General features: G+C 40.2%; 1 protein-coding gene across 2 annotated transcripts in view; it reads right to left on the bottom strand.

The window, feature by feature from the left end:
- Window positions 1-21,059, bottom strand: part of LOC113442903 (inactive phospholipase C-like protein 2) — a 56,230-nt gene extending 35,171 nt beyond the window's left edge. The window contains exon 1 of one of the 2 annotated variants that reach the window (XM_026710746.2): window positions 20,606-21,059. In XM_026710746.2, coding sequence (XP_026566531.1) covers window positions 20,606-20,830 — 225 coding nt within the window. In that variant the 5' untranslated portion in view covers window positions 20,831-21,059. Of the gene's footprint in view, window positions 1-20,244; window positions 20,366-20,605 lie in introns of those variants that run through there. The other variant, XM_087917676.1, reaches the window with a different exon arrangement.
- Between the last annotated feature and the right edge of the window lie 1,121 nt (window positions 21,060-22,180).

Raw genomic sequence — 22,180 nt, 5'->3', positions numbered from 1 at the left:
TGTGTATTATTCACTCTTCACCCTTACATTCACTCAGAAGGTCCTACAATAGCTTATAAATATTGCCAATGGCAATATACACTCCGGCCCAAAATACAACAGATCACAAGAAGGAAAAATGACTGAAGCAGATGAACAAAATAAAACATAAGAAGCCATGTTTAATTATTCAGTTCTTGCAGGGAATCTTTGTAGCACAGAGGAAGAAAACAAGACAGCTGTCACCGCTCCTATTTTGGCCAATAAATGAGGCCAGACTAGGTTCCCTTGGTCAAGACGTTCTTCTTGAGAATTAGGAAAATCAGTTTTTCAGTAGCAAAAAGGTACTAATTCAATGCCCTAAGGTCATTCACAGGTCTGAACTGAAAGTTCAGTAGCAGCATGTTCTACAAACGATCTGCTAGTTAAGTACCATTTTATTCATTTATTAAATTCCAGAATAAAAAGCCCTCTGAGACATGAGGCATGTGTATGCGTGCACATGCACATGCACACACACACACACACCTTCTTTTGGCAAAATTTAACAATTAAGCAACCAGCCCAACCAGGCTTTAATCTCAAAAATCAGAATGTGCTTATCTGCTTTGGAATAGAATTAATTTTGTTGTGGGATTCTGAAGAAATTTGACCATTTCCTGTTTTATCCCATCTAGAGTCTCACTCTGGCTGATATCTTCACAATACACCTGAAAAAGGGAGCCAAGGTAGACAGGGAATTCGCACTAAGGAGCAAGGTCCAGCCCTTGGATACCGAAACAAAACAACTGAAGCATCATATCAGTCTTGGCTGCAATCTTTCAGATCTATCCAGAGCTTCTCTTAATGGCAGGATACATCCCAAGCCAAAGGCTCATTTGAAATTCAATCGAAGGGCCCAGCTGGAAAGCAGCCTTCTGCTCCTGGTGAATGCCCAAAATAGTTTGCCAGCCACCTGTGAATTCTCTCTGAAGTACAGCCTCTGCCGGTTCCCTGCCACCAACCTTTCCAAAGAGTCACATCTTTTGGCAGCAGGAACACAGTCCCAGCCTCTCCTGTGACAGCTGCAGGTGGGGATCGCTGCAGCAGGGCTTCAGCTGTCACTTGCACACAGATAATACAGTAATCGCTGCGTCAATCAGCCAGTGCAATGACGACAATGAAAGTAAAGCAAATTTGGGGAGAGGGAGAACGTTTTCATTCAAATCACTTTTTAAAGATTAATTGTGATGTTTGAACTACAGGTACCTGTGGGTCTTCCACTGATGTGCAATATTCTTCCCCTTTAGTACTTGACAAAGATTACACTATAGTTAAAAATTCATTTGTGTTGCCTTTTTCCATGCCACTGTAAAAACAAACCCTTATTCGGGGGGAGATCAAAATGCTGTCAGAAGCATCTTGGGGCAGCTTTCCGGGTTTATTTTAAAGGTTGCCGAAAGCTTTCAGTTTAAATGAAAATAAATTTGGTGTGGTGACTTTAGGTGAAAAGGTCTGAATGGACAGAATTCAAAACTGCATATCCCTTTTAACCTTTGTTTTACATAACGGTGTATATATATATAGCCTCCAGGAAAAGCCTTGCTTTTCTTTTATTGTCCACGTTCTTTTTTTTTTTTTGTAAATTTTATTTGAGTTTTCACAAAAAGAAAAAAATACAAATAAAACATCTTTTTTGAAAGTAGCGTAATCCCGGGTTACATTTCTTCATACAGACACCAATTCAGGTTCATGCTCATTTTTATATTCTATTCCATATCTTATTACTATTTTACATTTTCTGCATAGCTTCTCCCCTCTTTTAATTTTCTCAATTTTATTTTAATTATCTCATCTCAATTCAAATCATTGTATTTGTATTTTTTGTCTGTCCTGTTTCAATTATCTATTATCTTTTCTCATTAAACAAAATTCTCCTGTAATTACTGATTGGAGTATGACGCCTTTATATCTTTTAAGTTTATCTACTTAACTCTTATTTAGGCTTCAATATATACCCTAAAGTTATAACATTCAATATAATACATAACTTCCATTCAGATTCTGCTTGGTACATTCTTAAAGTGCACATTATATTCTTAAAAAGAAAAATTATAAATGTATGTAATTAAAACAACACATTCCATTCCAATTCAATTCTATCATTAATATTAATATTCATTAAAGTCTTAACTTCTTTAACATTACTTTTCAATTAAATATCATACTTCTATGGGAACAATTATAAGCTTTCCATAATTAATTCCCCCCTCTCCACTAATATTTTATAAAACATTAACTAATTAAAATGTTCCCGTTCCTTCCCAATTCAATTTTCTCATTTATTTTATTTCACTTATTTTATTAACAAACATTTCACTAAATTACACTAACTATATTATCCCTCATTTTAATCATACATTGTTTCCAATTTTCTAAAGTTATTTCTATTACTAATATAATACAATCTTATGTGCCTTTACAGAATCCCTTTTTCAGTTAGATTTTCACCCATTATCTCTAAATAGGTCCTGTTTCTCTATATCTTGCTCCGGTCCTTTGTAACATTTTTTCCTTTCCTTCTTCCCTCTCTTCTTCTCTCTCCCCTTTTTACCCCCTTGTTTCTCTACCTCTATTTCTCTCTTCTGTATTCCCCTTTTCTGTTGCATTCCAGTATTATACTTATTTTTTGAATTATTTTTCTTTTCCCCGTTTCCTTTTTCTTCCCCACATAAAATTACTTGTTCATTAAAGATGGCTTCTTCTTTATCCCAGTCTTCTTGTTCTGCAGACGTTTCTTGTTGTTTCTCATAGTTCCAAATCTCCATTTCTAAGAATTGAAAAACGAAGCCAAAAGAACCCTTCCCTTCTTGTGCATCTTCTTTGTACTTTTTAAGTTCCATTTTCAATTCATCCAGAAGTGGTGCCATTGTATAAATTTTTAACCAGCACCCTATTCATTTTAGTCATTCAAATGTAATAACCAAGAATCCAAAGATCACCAAATAATCCAAATACATGCAAGCTGTTTCTTTTTGCTCTTTTTTTTCACTTTCTCTTCCTGGGGTTACTGTTTAGTTACAAAGTTTCAGTTAAAACGTATCTTTTAGAAGTCTTGTTAAAGTTTTACTGTAGATTCTTTTTAATTCCAGGCAGTCTCCTCCCTCTTCCAGATCCTGCCCTTATTCTTTTTCTTTCCCTTCCTGCTTATGAAAAAAAAAAATTTAGTGTCCAGAAATCTTTATTACCCCTTTGGCATTTTGTTTTATTTTCAGCTTAATTGCCTATTAATGTCAAAGTGGATTTTTCCAATTTCCTATTTAAGTCTCTTAGTTGTCAGTATAGGGAAGGAGAGAGAAGAGAAAAAAAAGCCAAACCTTTCCCTTTTCACTTTCCTTCGCTGCTTCCGACTCTTCTTTGGGAGCGATGTTATTTTTTGTAAGTTTAAATTCCAGGGTACCTTAGTTGTTGCTTTTACAATTTAACCCAGTCAGAGAAAACTTTCACTTCTTATCTTCCTCCTGTACATTCTTTTCCGGTCGAGTTCTTCTTTGTGGTGGCCATTTTTGACCACTGCTGCAACCGCCTTCAGGAAAGGGAGTAATGGCCAGCTGAGGAGGAGAGATGCGGCTCTCCTCAACCCTGCTGGTGGTGTCCCCCCTCTTCACCACATCTATGGGGTGGCTTAGCCCTGAAACCAGCTGGGTTGGGGCTCTCCAGCGGCGAGCCCAGACCGAAACCACGCACGATCGCTGATTTCTGTCTGTCGCCGAAGAGACTTCAAACTGGAACTCTTATTGTCCACATTCTTATGCAACTGGGAAACTAATGCTTGAATAACAAAAAACAAACAAACAAACATAAACAAACAATATTTTGTCCAGGTAGTCACTGGGCTAGAAAATTCAAGTCCCGCTTTAGACATCAAAACCAGTTGGGTAACCTTGGTTCAGTCACTCTCTCTCAGCGCAATTCATCTCACAGGATTTTGTGGGAAAAATAGGAGAAGGAGGAGGATGTGTTAGATAGTTCACCACCTCGTGTTATTTGTGAAAATAAAAAAGGTAGGATACAAATAAATATTAAGTAAAAAAAATAAATATTCAACATCTCTGATTTCCTGTGGACTCTACACATGTGCTGAAATCTAAGATCTTATTTAAGCAGGAGTATATGAAAAAAGGGATGCTGCATTATTTTATTTGGAATTCTGTTTATGTAGTGGACACCTTCTTTTGTTTTTATGTACTGTATTTGTTTTCCCAGTATATTCTTACTTCTACAAAGATATATACTCATTGATATAAAAAGGAAAATTCTTAAAAGCTTTCCTACCTGTAAAATTGCATAGTTGGCAAAACTAACCTTTATTTTCAGAATGTCAGATTTTTGTTCAGTTTTGTATATCCAGGCTGCTGTTTTTCTTGGTGTTATGTTTATGTTCCATTGAAATTTTTCTTCATGAATGTTGCTGAAACCTCTGAGGGGTTAGTCTCCTTAAAAACTATGAGCTGGTAAAACCATGCCTCTAAACTTGTTCACACTTCAAATTTCACAGTAACAAGGTAAAAGGGATTTATCTAAGAGTTATAAAGGTGTGGTTTCCATAATCTCTTCCCACATATGATTTTCTTATCCAATTCATATTTGAAGAAAAGAAATAAACCAAAGCAGAAAATTCTAAACATCATACAGAGTTTTCTGTCTATGTGGATTAATTAATTAATGCAACTGACCAAATGCTGTTTGTTTAATAGTTTGACTGAAAGTGGTGTTGAACACACAACAAATCATGGTTTATAAAAAATCACAGGCTTATTAAAATATTTTTAACATGTAAGTGAACACAGAACTCAAGACTTGGAGAGCTATGTTAAATAATCATGACCAGCATTGTAAACAGCACAGTTTGTAATGCGGTAATGGTCAGCCTATATTCTTACCTTTGCTCTTCTTTGAAAATTCAGCCTTTGTCTCTAAAACCAGAGATTATTATTATTCCTTTAGTCCATTTTTCAACTTTTCAGTTATCAGTTTACGATAATTATTTTTGTCTAGACAACCTCTTATCTAATTTGAACAAATAAAGAGAAATATTTTTGTAAGGCAAGCAATAGTAATGAGTAATTCAGTTTATAACAACTTAATAAAGCGCATTCAGCAAATAATAGGCTTTTCTGGCAAAAATACAATTTAAATAGAGTAATTATATACATAAATTATCAAATTATCATTTTATAATTATAAAACAAGATCCATTTTATCCAATGGAATAGGAAATTTTCTGCCAAGCCAAACAGGTGATGACAATGTATCTAAAGAGGAAAATACTAATAATTCTGGGGTACATTGGGCTGTCACAGGGGTGGGAAAAATGCCAGGTTGCAATCAGAAAGAGTGTGAGGATGTAAATTCAACCATGAAGGATTACACACCCTATTAGAACTGCACACCTGTTTTAAGTACTGTCCGAAGACATCTCCATGGTCATGTGGCCAGCATGAGTAAATGCCGAAGGCGCACGGAATACTGTGACCTTCCCACCAAAGTGGTCCCTATTTTTCTACTTGCATTTTTACATGCTTTCATACTGCTAGGTTGGCAGAAGCTGGGCTAAGTAATGGGAGCTCACTCTGTTACATAGCGCTAAGGATTCGAACTACCAAACTGCCAACTGTTGTGGTTCGTCAGCAGCCTTTGCAGACAGCAGCAGAATCAGACAGTGGGGAAGAATGGGGACCAGTCCTGGAGTCTGGAGAGGACTCAGATTAGGGTCCTGCATCCGATGCAGAGATGGAGCCAGGACCATCTGGGAGTGGGGTGCTGACTCCAGACCCTCCAGAGTCTGGCAGCAGCGAGGCAGAGGAACAAGGGGAGCCTGTTCCCAGTGCACATGTACACCGAGCTGCTAGAAGGCAAGAGCAGCTAAAACAAAAGGGGCAATTCTGAAGTAAGGCTTGGAGGTGATTGCCCCTCCCATAAGGTATAAAGGACAGGCAAAGGTGAAGAAACCTTTGTAGGAAGCAAAGTCATTCTCTCTGTTCGGATCCTTGAAGCTCTGCATGGACTTTGTACTTCATTTGGTTTTTTATAGTTCACTTGGCATTTTTGTTGTTGGCAGCAATTCAAAGGAGAGAAAGGTGGGTGCTTATCTCGAGGGATTGTTTGGGACTCATTACAGGCTGGGAATGAATATAATTCCCGGTGTCGAAATAAAACAAGAGTTGTTTTAACTAAGCATGTGCTTAATTATGGTCTCTGGAAGCCTTGGTCAGAACACCGACCTTTCTGATCAACAAGTTCAGCATCTTAGCCACTGAGCTACCACATCCCTTTAATATTCTTAATACAACTTTCTAATTAGAACTCAAGACTTGCTTTTAGGATTAAGTGTTTGTAATCTGGGCTGCTCCCAAAGGCTGATATGTACCATTTTTTAAGGTGGGTTCTGACAGCAGTACAAGCAAATTGCAGGACAAAACCTGGAGAGAAAAGTCCAAGTTTTAATCTCTGAGCAATCCAGGAGAAAACTACTAAGTTTTACCCTCAGTTTGGTCATCTGTAGAATGGGAACATCAAGCACCCATCATGTAATTCTAAAATAGAGTTTGACTGTTATAGCTATATACATGTGAGTGAATGTGGGAGGAGATTAGTGGGTGGTTATTCCTTATATTCATTTCACAACTTCCAAATTTATCAAATTAGCAAATTTGTCTCTTTTCTACAGAACTCAGAGCAACATATGGGAAAAAGAATTAATCCACTTTATTTTCATAGTAGGCTAGGGTGAGAAAGTACATTAGATTAATTGTGGTGGTCTGTTTTTTCTCTGGGGAAGATAGTGAATTTGGAAAGAGGTATCTGTCTCTATTTCAAAGATCAGGCTGGAAGGAATTCTGTTGACAATTCCTGTGGGAGTAGTCCAGTTTTCTCTCCCTTAATATTTTGCTTATAAGTCAAAAAGAGTTCAAAGCAATAAAACTGCCACAATGGTCTTGATTATTTTGTTATTTTATTTATTTAATTATTTAAAACATTTGCATAGCCGCCTATCTTTCAACCAACTCTAGGCAACTCCAAATCAAAAATTAAAAGACATATAAAATCATTTTAAAAGCAACTATTTATTTAAAACATTTATTCTATTGTTATCATATTGTAGGGTAGAAATCTAGTCTAGCATGCCTTCCAGGTAACTGTAATTAGCTGATATTTAGGTGGTTGAATTTGGATATTATTTTGGATATTATTTATGGCCTTTCTGTACAGTTTGCTCCCCTTCCCTTCAATAGACTTGATAGAAAGAAGGTTGAGGATTCGGAATCTGTTTCCAATTCTTCAGCCACAATTCTCTCTCAATGATCATGTTAGCTACCTAACCTCTGGCTATGAACTGAATACTGTCCAAACTAGTGCCTCTATGATGCTTTGCTAACATGTTCACACTCTGTTTAAGCTCCCTATGATCTGGAGGAATGAGTTGATTTAGATTGTTTGGTTCAAAACTGAGGCCCTTGCAGGTAAAGCTGTTGCTTCATACACTCTAAACAGCAAGATTTCTCTCTCTCTCTCTCTCTCTTTTTTGCCCTTTGGGATTTCTTCTCCAATTTTGTCTATTGGAGCCCATGAATCTAGTGCTGTCAGGGGGTAACTAATAGATGAGAGTATTGACCAGATCTAGGGCTGCCTGAAGGAAGGTTTAGATGATCAGAGAAAAGTTTTCAGAAGCCATTAAAGAAACAATTAGGAAAAAGCATTCTTTAACCCTTGAAAAGGGTATCATGTTAGAAAGAAATTCAGATTCTCCTTGATTCAATGGCATTTAAGAGGGAAAGATGTAAAACGTGTGAAGAACGGTTGCAGGAACTGGGCTTGGCTAGTCTAGTAAAGAGAAGGACCAGGGGAGACATGATAGAGGTCTTCCAATATTTGAGGGGCTGCCACAGAGAGGAAGGGGTCAAGCTATTTTCTGAAGCACCTGTAGGCCAAACAAGGAATAATGCATGGAAACTGAACAAGGAGAGATTTAACCTGGAAATAAGGAGAAACTTTCTGACAGTGAGAACAATCAACCAATGGAACAGCTTGCCCTCGGAAGTTGTGGGAGCGCCATCACTTGAGACTTTCAAGAAGAGATTGGACTGCCATTTGTCAGAAATGGTGTAGGGTCTCCCGCTTGGGCGTTGGGTTGGACGAGATGACCTACAAGGTCCCTTCCAACTCTGTTAATCTAATCTAATCTAATGGATTGTGGCTCCTGGACCCAATGTACATATGCGGACTTGCAAGATTCTATTATTATAGCCTATCTCAATAAAATATAGTTCTCCTCTTCCAATGGGAGACAATTTCCTCATCTGGGCTAATTCTTAGGGCTGGCAACTATGCCCTCAGGATATCTGGAGGGCAAAATGTCACTAGGAATTAATATTTATCTGATAAAATCAATGTAAACCAGATTAGTATAATGAGTAAGGCACCATGCTAGAAACTGAGAGACTGAATTATCTGAGCCACAAAGTCAGTTGGTTGACTTTGAGTCAGTCGTTCTGCTTCAGCCCTAAGGGAAAGTGTTGCTGAAAATCAAGAACACTTATCAAGAACACTGCAGGTAGCAGTCCAGGCAGTTACCAGGAATGAAGACCAAATCAAAGGCACACAAAGCCAATTTTAGATCTTGAATAACTGGGTTCCATCAGTGAAGAACATGAGGGATGACTAGCACCTGCTGCTACTTGTTTGCTTCTGTCCTCTCCTCAGCCTGGGCTACCTAGTTTCCACTGGGAACAGCAATGAGTAACTGTGAAAAGTATGTAGCACGTGGTCAGCAACTTGGGAGTTGCAGTACTGACAATACTTTACTTAGGTCATGGTGCGGAGTTAAAGGTTTTTGAGTTGATTAACCCACTTGCTCATTGCCTGTCGTTGAAAAAGTTGCAAAAATGTGAGAACGTGTTTCTCTTTTTAAAAAATATATTCTTTTTTTTCTTGAAACTTTCAGTAAACATTATTAAAAAGAAAAAAGAAAAGATCTTCCAAGATATCCTAGGAAAATATTTTTTTTTTAAAAAAAAAACTAAGTACAATAGCCTAGGTGCAATTGAGATACTCATGACCTAGAAAATGGCAGTGGAATTCATAGGCAAGCATATTCTCTAGAACAAAATTGTCAAACTCATGGTGGAATCATGTGACTCATTGGGACATTTTTTTTCCCTTCACTAAACCCGGCGTAGGCATGGCCAGCATATGACGCATCTGGCCCACAGGGCGGGAGTTTGACAGCCCTTCTCTAGAAGAAGAAAGGGCAGGAACTAGAAACAAGATTTCATGCATGAAATTTTTTTTCTAGTCCTGCCTCTCTAGGAGACATCTATTTCAGAGTGGCCTGCCTCCATCATAGTAAAATCAGATGGTATCCCAACATTGATTGACAGACCAAGCTAAGAGTTTAACCATGATACGCAGTCACATTAATCATTAAAACATACCTGTTTGGCCCCTTCAAAGCAGTGTCGCTTTTCTCTGCATGTTTTTTCCCCCCTGGATTTCTCTACTGTCTTCCCCTATTCATTGGAAAAAGGTTATCACTCACATCATTCCTAACACAACAGTTCCCAGGACTCCTTCCTCCCCCAGCTACTGGGAACAATATGCTTCCTCTCACCCCCCAACTCCCATATTCTCAAGTGTAAGCATGCATTTAGCCTTTAAAAGCACACCACTAGCCTGGAAGACAAGCTAATTCCTCCTTCTCTAAGGTGCAGGAGAAAGCCTGTCAAGGGAGGGGAGGACTGGAACACAGCCCACACACCCTGTATTAATAGCACTGGAGCATCAATGCTTAAAATAGGCTGAAAGGAGCAAAGAGGCGGGTCTCGGGTGACAGCCACCTATTCTGGAGATGAGCATCTATGATGCAAGAACAGCTAAAAGCCAATTTTAGAAACACACACCTAACAGGGGCATCTCCCCATAGGCCAGGGTTCATATGCCAGAACTGTTTTGAAATTGTTTGGGGTTGGGGGGTTGGGGGGGAAAGAGAGAAGAATAGTTATAGCAAGATGCCTTAAGGGAAAAGAGAGCTGGAGAGGAAGTGATGCAGCCTGCAGATTTCCCTCCCTCCCCCCATGACCCTTCATCCTCAAACAGAAGGGTTTCTAGTTAAAGCTCAGCTAGGTGCTGTCACCTAAGCAGCCTTAGCTACTCTGAAAAGTTAAGCAGGGATCGAGCTGGTCAGTACTTGGGAGAAAATCATCGAGAAATCCCAGATTAAAGGCTAGATTAAGAAGTTGAAACAACATCTCTGAAGAAGACAATGGCTATCTTTTTCTCCGTCCTGTAAGCAAGATGATTGCATGGATGTATCCACAGAGTTGAGTTTTACCTACTTAAAAAGATTTAGAGGGAGACAACAGCTTAGGGCAGGAGACTGCAACCTTAAACACTCAAAGAGCCATTTGGACCCGTTTCCCACAGAAAATAAAGCACCAGGGCCCACAAAACCTGGGTGTGCATGGCCAACACAATATCACTCACTCCTACCCAGTCACATGACACACACACCCAGCCACGGCTACCCTGATTTTGTGGCTCCCGGTATTTTCTTTTCTCTGGGAAAACACACACACACACACACACACACACACACACACACACACACACACACACACGTCTCTCTGTCTGTCTCTGTCTCACTCATCGCTCTCTTTCTCTCTCCTCTTTATGTTCCTTGACCCTGCAGTGACAAGGTCTATCAATGACCTTTGGCATTCAAGACTTGAGTTCAAGCCCTAAGCCGGGGCTCGGCAACATGCGACTCTAGAGCAGCATACGGCTCTTTGGGCCCTCCCCTGCGGCTTCCTGTCGGATGATCCTACCACTGGCTGGCCGGCTCTCGCCTCCCCTCGCAGTCACTCCTCACCTATCCTGACAAGGGAAGGTGACGGCGGTGGATGGAGGCTCGCTTCATATTCTAGAGAGGAAGTGAGGCGCCCCTCTACTTGCCTCTTCTTCCAATCTTTCTTGGTGCTGACACCACTGCTGTCGCCACCTCCATAGCCTGCTTGCTGCTCCTGTAGCGCCTTGCACAGCACACTTAAACAGCATGCTTCACAATGGGGGAGACTGCATTCCGCCATCCTTCTCCTGGAGCCCATTACAACACAGAGCATTGGCTACAGCCAGCCTAGCCAGTGTCTCGGGGGAGAGATAAAGTCATGCGTCTCCCCCAGTGGTCAAGGTGCACACAGCACCAACAAGGGCCAGAAAAGAGGCAAGTAGAGGGATGCTTTGCTCCTGGCCTGGAATATGGAGCGAGTCCATCACTGTCCTTCCCTTCTCAGGGCAGGTAAGGAGTCACTGCGAGGGGAAGGCGAGGGGCTGGCCAGCCAGTGGTCAGAATCATCCAACAGGGAGCCATAGGAGAGCCGCATGAGGCTCTACAGCCACATATTGCCGACCCCCAGCTTAGGGCCTAAACACAAGTCTTGAATGCCAAAGGTCAGTGATGGACCTTGTCGCTGCAGGGTCAAGGAACAGAAAGCTCTGTGCCCAAGATCTTGAAGAAATGCTGTCAGTTCAGGAGGCAAAAATGAACTAGACAGGCAAAATATGATCAGTCCAAGGAAGATCTCTGCCCCAAACTTTGCAAGCTAACAGTTAGAGGCAGGGATGACATCTACTTTCTATTCAGGTCTGATAAATTCTGGGTGTTGAATTTAAATTTCATGTTAAAATGACATTTGAGAAGTCATTTAAAACAACAATGCTGCAGTGATGGAGAAATAGCTTTGTATGCACAAAATTCCACGAAATCTTTAATTAAAAGGACCTCAGCACAGCACCTGGTTGAACCGACCAATGACTCAGTATGAAGGCGGCTTCATCTGCTCATAAATTTGTCAATATATTTTAGATAGTTAACTATAAACTCAATTTAATTTTTACACCCAGTCTTTTTTTGTGTGTGTGTTCATTGCTTCACAATTCCTAAAACAGAAACTGTAGATGCTGCCAAAAATAAAAATAAAAATCCATTTAGAACATAAATCTGCAGGGAGGGGGAGAGAAAATATAAATCTGGTGGGGAGATGGGAGAAGAGAAGGGCAGAATTAATAACATTTGTTTAAGAATATTCCCACAATCCATTTATTTCACTAAGCAACATGAACAATGTATCTGATGCACAACTAGAACATCAATATTTATAATTTTATTAAACTTGATAACATCCAAAAATAAGCTTTTGATGAAGTTGACTTTTATGAATCTTTCTTCGACTACATGCAGAATCTGAAATAGTGACATTAGATTTCATACATTTGATTCCAAAATCTAATCTTAAACCATGTGAACAATGCCAAATGGGATCTACCAACAATTCAAAGCTATTTATTTCTGGGGGCGGGGGGGGGTTCTTTCCACGAACATTAATTATCATTCTATGCATCCTAGGTGTGCTGGATCTCACTAGATTGTTTTTAGATCTTTCTCCTTAGAATCAAATCAAGTGATAACAAAACTATCTAGATAGAATCAAATGTATGAAATCAAATGTCGCTATTTCAGATTCTGCAAATTTGAATGTCTTTCTAATCTGCTAATCCTTTTTTCTGTATGGATATTATGGTTTACTACACAAAGATCTATCTCAGAGAATAAACTAATTAAAATTTTTATTTATTAATTTATTCCATTTGTAAAGCTACCCATCAAACCAGTGAACTCTGGGCAGCACGCAATATTTTAAATAATTAAAACACGATACACAAAAAAATGAAATACAAGCAGCAGCCAAAAGGTATTATAATCCATTGGTGTCAGCATAACCAGGAAAAGAGGGCCTTCACACAGTCAGGAACCCAGATATAGGCATATAACCAGGTTTTCAAAGACTCCAGAAAATCCAGCAAGGTTAGGGCTTCCTAATCTTGGGAGGAGGATGATCAAGGCAGCAAGAAGGCGTGCCTCTAGTACCCAACAGCTGGCATGGGCTGATGGAAGCTAACATTGAGAATGGCCCTTTTGCTGGACTAGACAGGACCAGGTAGAAATGACCAGAAGGAGATTGCCCCTTAAGTAACCCAGTCCCAAACCATGAAGGGCTTTAAAGATAACAACCTGTACCTTCCTTTGCACCCACAGGCACACTGGCGATGATGTTGTTACATGTTCTGAATAGACAATACCATTTGCAACCCAAGCAGCTGCATTTTGTACCAGCTGAAGCCTCTCAAAGTACCTCAAGGGAGCAGCAGAGTACATTGTTCTAGTCCAAGCAGTAGATCACAAGGACATGAATGACAGTGAGTAGAGCCTCCCGGTCCAAAAATGAGTGCAACCAGCACATTATCTGAAGGCATGCAATGATCCTCTAACTACTACCACTACTCTTCCAACAGGAGTTTTGAGTCCAAGAGGACCCTCTATATTGTGTACCAGGCCCAGCTGAGGCAGTGTCATCCCATCCAGGAACAAAGGTAGAAATAACTTGGAAACAGAAGGGCTAATTTACCAAAGCTACCTGAGTCTTGTTGGAGCCCATTGTATCTTATTTATAGCCCTACAGCCTCCAGGCACTGAGACAGAATATCCAGAGTAGACAAAGGGGAGGTATCATTAGCATGTTGATGATATTTCACTCCGAACTGTCAACTAACCTCATCCAATGGCCTCATGTAATTATTAAATAAGAGAGAATAAAGAATTGAGACCCTGTGGCCACCCAAAAAAATCTCTCATCTTCTATCAACACCAGCCAGAACCAACCATAGAAGAAGAACCAGAACACAATGCTGCTCACCCTCAACTCCTGAAGCCAGTCCAGAAGGATCTACTGAGATGTCAGGGCTACTAAGATGTCAAGAAGAGTAAGAATTGCCCCCATCCATGCAAGTATTTTTTTAATGCCATCTCATATCCTAGCCTGAATCCTGACTGAAAGGGATCTAGATAATCCATCTCTTCCAGAGCTCTTTGAAACTGCCCTGCAACCACTTTCTCTACAACCTACAAAGGGAAAGTCAACCTCTCCTGATTAGTTGGGTTTAGTGATGGCCCCTTGACACATTAAGTCATAAAGTAGCATTAGTATGTGAAATAATAACAAATAAAGGCATCGTATTGGGTGACTTCAGTAAAAACCTCTCCTTTACAATTGAAATACTAATCCATCACATCTGCACAATACAGCAGAGAGGACAGAATGAAGTTAAGAGTTGATCCAGCCAAGTGCATCTACAGCTGGCAATATGGTGGAACACAAGTGGCTTTGGAAATAGGTAGTTTAAGAAAAAAAGTGGGAGATCATGTGGAAGTTCATAACCTGAGATTAATTTTATAAGCTATCATAGTTAAAGTTATCAAGATCCAAAATACCACCTTCTGTAATCTGCATTCTGGAATCAGAAACTCATAAACCATTAAAAAAGGACATTTACTCAGTACAGAAATGTTCATTGCAGGAATCTCTGCATCACATTCAGACTCTTTTTGAACTCATCCCCACCCCCTAAAAAACGTATAAACATTGGTTCACTATTGAATTGCTGTTTCTGTTAAAAAATACTTTCCTAACATTTCACAAAAGAGAAATCCTTGATTCAATATCCTATTCTCTAGGACAGGGGTGTCAAACTCAAGGCCTGGGGGCTGGATCCAGCCTGTGGGGTGCTTAGATCGGCCCCATGGGACTGCCCTGTAAACAGCGAAGGACAGGCCCATGGTGCCTCTGCTAGAGAAAGTGGGAGTTTGGGAGGGCCATGTGCTGGCAGAAGGATTCAGAAGGCCATCGCAACTGAAAACAATTCCCAGGAGTCCATTTTTTCTGGCAGAGCGCTTGGACCACCACAGGCTCGCCCAACACAAGTGGCGTTGAGCTGGCCACACCCACCCCAGCCATGCTCCCACCGTCACCCCAGGTCAAACACAACCCTGATGCAGCCCTCAATGAAATCGAGTTTGACACCCCTGCTCTAGGATAATGGCGAATAGGTCAGTCACCTTTTAGATGACATTCCTAGGTATGTATGAAGAGTGCAATTGTATTCCTCTTCAATTTTTTTAAAAGGATAAATGTACCCAATTCCTCCACCTGCTCATCATGAAAGTCACTAGTTTTCAGGCACGTGGTCATTTGCATTGTTTGTACCTTTCCCAACCCTGATAGACAAATTTACTTTTTATAGTGGTGTCCAAAATGGCCAATGCAGAATATAACTTATGATTTGGAAATTATACTTCCACTTGTGCAACCTAAAAAGAAATCACATCTACATTTTTTTGTAACCACATCACATTGTTGACTCATATTTACCTCATGATCAGCTAGCTATAATTTTAAATTTCTTCTATAGATATTATTTTTACAAGTACAGATCCATTTTTCTAATTGATAAAGATCATGTTTAATTATGTTTCTGTTTTCTAGCATGTTGGTTGTTATCTGATTTAATTTCTGTATCAACTGCAAATAGGAGGTTAAAAGCTAATCTTAGGCAGAATCAGAAACCAAAAACAAAGCCTTTTTTCCCCCTGCCTTCCTCTGCCTTAACATCCTTTCCTTCTCTGCCTAAAGGCTGTGAAGCTAGAGATGTGAAAGAAGCACTAGCAAAGGGCTTTTAAAGGTCATCCTGCTTTGTGGAAATCTACACAGGTAATCCTTCACACTTCATTTAGTGACCATTCAAAGTTACAACAGCACTGAATACTTATGATTTTTCAGAGTTTCAATCTTTGTTGCATTCCCCAGGGTCATGTGATCAAAATTCAGAAGCTGGGCATCTGGTTCATATTTATGATGGTTTTAGTGTCCCTGGGGTCATGTGATCATTTTTTGTAACCTCCTGACAAGCAAACCAATGGGGAAACTAAATGCCCTTACCAACTAGGTTACTAATTCAACAACTGCAGTGATTCATTTAATAAATTTGGCAGCAAAAGTCGGGGCTCACTTAGGAAATTTCTCATTTAACAACATAAATTTTGAGTTCAATTGTGGTCATAAGATAAGGACTACCTATACTACTTTTTTTAGATTTTCTTGAAGTATTTCATAACTGTCCATAAATTGCTGTCTGGTGCAGCAATTCCCTCTAAAACCTCAGGAAACTAGATAATAATAGTATTTCGGCACATTTTTTATTCACAAATATTCCAAAGAGTCACAAAATATTCCTTCTTTTATCTGAGAATGTAGATATTTTTAATTTCAGCATTGTGGAATCCACAAAGTCTTCTAAGTTGGTGGAAGAAACTCTTAGGAAGGCCCAAGGCACAGTAATTCCCCCTGGGTCTGCTTTAAAATTAAACTCAGAACAACACAGCATTATCACCCCAGCTCTTAGAATAGCAGGAAGAACTATAGGGGTTTTAAAATATAGGCGAAACCACCTCTTTTTTTGTTTTTTTGTTGCTATAGCTTCTTTATATTAAGTTGAGAAATGGTGGGAACTCCTACCTGCTTCAAAATCATGTTTATTCTTTGGAAAATCTTTTTCCTGAAAGGCTCTTAGTCAACAGCTGACTTGACCCAGGAGTTATGTGCTACAAAAAGGGAACCCACTTCAAAAAGCAACGTTGGTTTTGTTTCATTTTCATTAAATATAGAGAATTTATGTGATTACTCTCTAGTAATTAATTAATTATTAATATTAACTATTAATAATATTAATTAATTTATTAATTCAGTGTTATTACTGACTGGAGGTACCCTAATAAGTGCCCCCTTTGGCAACTTTAACAACTTGGTAAGGCAGAGCTCTCTGGGAACTATAATTAAGTATTTCCAGGTGCCTGTCAACTCTGAGGCCTTAGGCTATACCTTTGGATTTAGCCGAATTTAGATAATTCTTTTTTGCAAAGAGAAGTGACTTCACGGAGTCCGGATCAACAATGAAAGTCTAAGGCAGATCCTGGGTTCAAAGGTTTGCAGATTGATGCCTGTCAACCCCCACCCCCAATCTCCTTTTAAAATAAAATCTAATACTCAGCAAAAGCAACTGGCTGGATGCAGCCACTTACATTTCCCCACAGTGTCTTGAGAAATCCACTGGGAGAAATGGAAATCGTGGCTACAATATCTTCCAGTTGTGTTTTCAATCAGGGCCAAATACAGTTATCATCCGAGTGCAGGTCCCTTTGCTCAAACATGAACAGATTCTCTTCATGCACTCAGCAATACCTTAGGAGCTTCCAATCAAAGGCAATCTGGCACTCTCCATGTTTAGTCTTTAGTTCCCATTAACCTCAACCATCATAGCCAATAGCAAAGGCCCTTGGAAGCTGTACTCCAAAATATCTCTTTCAAAAATGAAGGCACGTAAATGTTAGTTCCAGAGATAATGCTAACTTAAGGTAGGCATAAGAGAGTAAGAGAGTCTGGTTAATTCATAATAGTAAAACGTTGGGAGTAAGCACTTTTCTAATTTAAGTGTTTGTGAGTTGCAATTTCCTTCATCAAATGTATAATGTGACTGATTAGGATTTAAAGTAACTTTTACTCTCTGTACTCTGCAGTGGCTTTACTTTTAATAATGCTTTAAAGATTAACAGTTTTCTTTTAGTTTATTAAAGGATTTTTTAAATATGTACTGCACTCACTTTTGGTATGTAATTCAAGCTGCTTTTATTGTTATGGATCTGGCTTCTTTCAATCGGCTCTTTTGTTGAAAATATGGCATTTAAATTGATTTAAGGTGTTGTTAATTAGAGATATAGGTTTCTACCTTAAATAGTCTTAGGAAGCCTGCAGTCATGAAAATTATTCATTGCACTGAATGAAACCAACAAATAACATGTCAGGTTGTAAAGGTGCACTAATGCCCCAAACATGGCAAATAACATTGACAAAGCTTCTCTATCCAGGCTTGTCTATCACAGAATGAAACCAGCAGAACTTCTTGGAAGAAATTTTTCCCAGAACTGAGGCCCACAAGATTACAAATTCCCACCAACTCATAAAAGATGAAATTAAACGCAAACTTGGGACCTTCTCCCTCTGTTTCCTTGGCTCCATCAAATGAAATGGCCTTGATTCCTTCAGTTTGAGTAAACAAGACATAAATAGCCCAAGGGAACCTGAGACCACTTCACAGAGAGAAGGGGGGTGGCTCAAGGACAGAAAACAATTTTTGTCTTCCTATAAAGCTTTGGCTAATTTGCAAAAGGTATCTCCTGTAATCTGCTAGGCTAGCACCTTTGTTGCTGATCAACTGATCATTTGAAGGAATGGTGGTTCAGCTCACACATTAGCTCTTCTAGGTGAATGGATCAAGACTACGTAAAAAGCTTTGCTGGAAAATTGGGGGGGGAAACACTGCCTTAAGACACCCGTGATAGTTGACTTGATTCGCACGTTGTGGAGCAATGTGGAGCTCACTTTTGCTGCAGAAGCTGGCCTTCACGGCTTTCAGTTGAATTATCTTTTAGGTGACTTGAGGCATGTGATCCGTAATCCTCTTTCTAATGAATATAGTTCAGGGATCTAGTAACATGCTAACATCTTAGTATGAGAAACAATATTAAAGAATATGATATGAAATAATATATCAGGTTTGTTAAAGTAGAATAATTATCATCCTTAATTCCTTACATAGATTGGAAATCTCAATTTAGCTATGGAAATGAACTAATTGTTAAGTGGATCAATTCATAGCTTTATGTTCTTTACATCATATGCACCTACCTACCTCACATTAAAAAGTCACAGACATCAGCAAAACTTGACTTCAATGTGCTTCTTGCCATTGGAAATAATTCAAGTATTTGGTAACTGCCAATTGCCATGTGTCTTTTCATGAACTTGCAAAAATACTAACATATGAAAAAGATTCCCCACTAATTATGCAAGTTCAAAGCTGTAAACAAATGACAGGGATTGCATGCACCAATCCCCGTATGGACAGCTATGTACAGGTAGTCCTCAACTTACAACTGTTCATTCAATGGTGGTTTAACATTACAACAGCTATGGAAAAGGAAGTTAAAATCTGTACTCAGTTACAACTATCACACCATCCCTGCACTCATGTGATTACAATTCAAGCACCAAGAAATCAGCTTGTATTTAATAACCAGTTGCAACATCCTGCAATCATCTGACTGATTTGTGACCTTTTTTGCTTATTTCTGGCAAAAAAATGTCGATTGGAAATGATGAATCCACTTAACAACTATGTGATTTGCTTAACAGCCATTTAACAGCAGCTGTAAAAATTGTTGTAAAATTGGGTCCAACTTGACTTATGGTTGCAAGAACTTATGATGGAAATTCCAGTTCCAATTGTGGTCATAAGTTGGAGACTATTTGTATACATGGATCCAGCATGGGATTCCCACATAAGATAATGCTGCAAGGCAGTACTAATACCAATAATTACAGAAGGTTATCAAAAAAGTGAAGTAAATCTTCTACTTGAACACCTTTTGGTTTAAGGCATGCTCATTTCATCACTTGATTGTTACAATAGCAGAGTACTACAGCATGTGGATCTACAATCAGTATTAATGACAATCACAATATGCATACCAGTTCAAATGCATTTGTTTTTTTGTGGTGGGCTCAGAGGTTCAACTTAGTTTCCCTCTCACCCATAATCATTGAATTAACACAGAAAAATCAAAGAACATTTATATATATAGGAACCAGACTTTCAAATGCATCTCTACTAGAACTTCAAAGCAGCAGGATGAAATGACTTTCCAAACAAACATCCTGGATGAGCTAAAGAGGGAGAAAGAAAAATTATGAGGAATTCAAAGCAGTCTTCTGCAGGAGAGGGTGATAAAACCAGCAATCCCACCTCAGGGAACAAAGAGGTTTGGTTTACCCAACGTAACCTGGTTACTGAATTTTCCCATTTTTGGGTTTTGGTTCATACACATGACTTTGAATTAACCAAATGGACTAGATTTATACATTAAAACGGGGGGATTGAATTAAACAAGCATAGTATAGTGTGCAAATGTAGTGCCTAAATTGCAACTGACCTGGTTATGTGTATCATATGAACTCAGCCAATGTGAATGTTCAGATTGGGTTGAGCAGAGCTAGCTCAAAGAACAGCTAGGAGATTTCGCAGAGATTGTATTAATCAGAAGTAGGGTTGAATCCCAAATTTCTTTCTTGGTCACACACCATTCATATACACACCAATCTTCAGAATATCAGACAAGAATGATGACCAGAACACCTTTGCCGACATGCAGTGAGTTTTCCTCTGTCTTTAGCAAACAAAGTCAAAAGCCAAAGAGACACCCCCCCCAAACACACACACACTTACTCATAGCAAGAGGCTCAGAACCTGTTGTTTTAGAAATGGAAGGAAGTTAAGTAGAGGGCATTCAGAAGAAGGGGCGCTGCTGCATGGAAGGAAGAACAGATCGGTTAGGAATCTCTGGATCGGTTAGGTCCTCTGTTGATTTAGAAGGTCAGATGAGGACAGAACCACGATATTCAGGTTGCGGGCTGGAGGAGGTTAGCTTAAGTTTAAGTAGGTTGCCCTTGTGGATTGGAGTGAGAGGAAATCCCTGTGGGATTCCTGTTTATAAAGGAAAGAGACGTTGCACAAATGCTGAAGGAACCTTTCTAGGCTCACTAGAAAGGTCGCCGGGCGGGAGGACGCGCAAGCGATCGGGACCCACCTTCATAATGCCAGCGGCAGGGGCAGCCTTGGCCAGGACTAAGGGGTCCCTCTCGGCCGAGTTGTCGCGGCTGGTACCCGCCGAGCTGCCCGAAACTGAACGTGGCGAGCTCAGGTCATCCGGAGCTTCTACAGCGGCCGCAGCACCTTCTTCTCGCGGCAGGACGCTGGGGGCCCCGGGCCGGGGCGAGCCCGAAGGAAGGACACATGAAGTCCCGTCCGCCATCCCCCCCCGGGGCTCCCAGCAGCCGCACCGGCCCGGCCCGGCAGGAGTACTCAGCTGCTGCCCCAGTGGTGCCCTCTGCCTTGTGCGTCTCCAGCCACCGAGCGCTCCTGCTCCAGGAGCTCCGGCGTCAGCGTGCCTTGCCTCGCTTCGATTTGCTCTGCCTTGCCGGTGAAGGAAGGAGGGTCAGACGCAGGGAACGATCGAGGAGACGCTGCCGCCGCTGCCGCTGCCAGGGTAGAGGGATGGCCGGGGCGGGGCCAGGCAAAGCACGGCCGCCCCTCTCAACCTCTATCTCCAGATGCTCTGCGGCCCCGCGTGGTGAAGTCGCGCGCGCGCCTGTGCAAGCGCCACGCCACGTCTCGCCACGATTGTGCCGGGCGTTAAATATGAACGTGCGCCTAGAAAAGCGACCCTGCATTAGTCTTATTCACACCTACAGACCCACTTTTCATTTGATGATTGGAAAAATCAAGCCATGATTTAAGGAACGCCAGGTTCTCACAAACGAATAGCAAATTAATGTTTCTAAAATATAAAGAATTCCACATGTACAAGCACACCTTTGTTTTATGTAATTCGAATGCATTTTTCAATTAAAACAGTTTATATGCTCAGCGAGCAGCTGCCATCAGGATCAAATGTCTTGTATGTCACTGGGAATAAACCCGAGACACCGCAGGCGACCTAACCAAAAGCTGCCAAGAGAAAATTGGTGTATCCGTTTAAGAATCGGGCCTTCTAACCACCGGGATCGAGCTCAGCTCCAGCATCGGTTTTACACATCCTATAGAATAATGTTCTTCTGAAACGAGGCCAAAGACTCCCTCCCTGTATTACACACACTTCATGGGGCAGATGCATAGAAGTGAGGGCACCTTTTCTCCTATTGCACTGGGTTTGTTTTTTAAATCAACAAGGTTGCCCGTTAAATTAGTAGACAAAGTTTTCTAAAGAATTTCCCTGGGCAGTTTCCTAATTTTAACATTTTTCTACCCACAAAGGAGATACTTGCTTCTCAGGAAAAATGTACAGATATTCGCTCACAAGCAATCCCATTGTTCCTAAATTCTCTCCAGGTAGGTAGGAAAATAACTCTCATAGATCTAAAACTAGTATGACAAGCAGCCATAATGATTGGGAACCATGGGAGATGCAGTCTGACACACTGGAACATGGCACCTTGGAGAGGTTGCCTTATAATCGTTTAGACTAAAATGAATCTTATAATTCAACTTAATTTGTGGGAAGTAGCATTGCCTAATTAAGCACATGTGAAGCAAGGCCATTACATTGTCATGACATATTTGAAATCAGCAATTCTGATTTAGGGCATTATGTAAAATGAACCTG

Source organism: Pseudonaja textilis, chromosome Z, assembly GCF_049901715.1.
Source record: "Pseudonaja textilis isolate UNSWEBS1 chromosome Z, rPseTex1.2, whole genome shotgun sequence".
Classification (NCBI taxonomy): Eukaryota; Metazoa; Chordata; class Lepidosauria; order Squamata; family Elapidae; genus Pseudonaja; species Pseudonaja textilis.
This window is presented reverse-complemented; position numbering and strand designations above follow the sequence as displayed.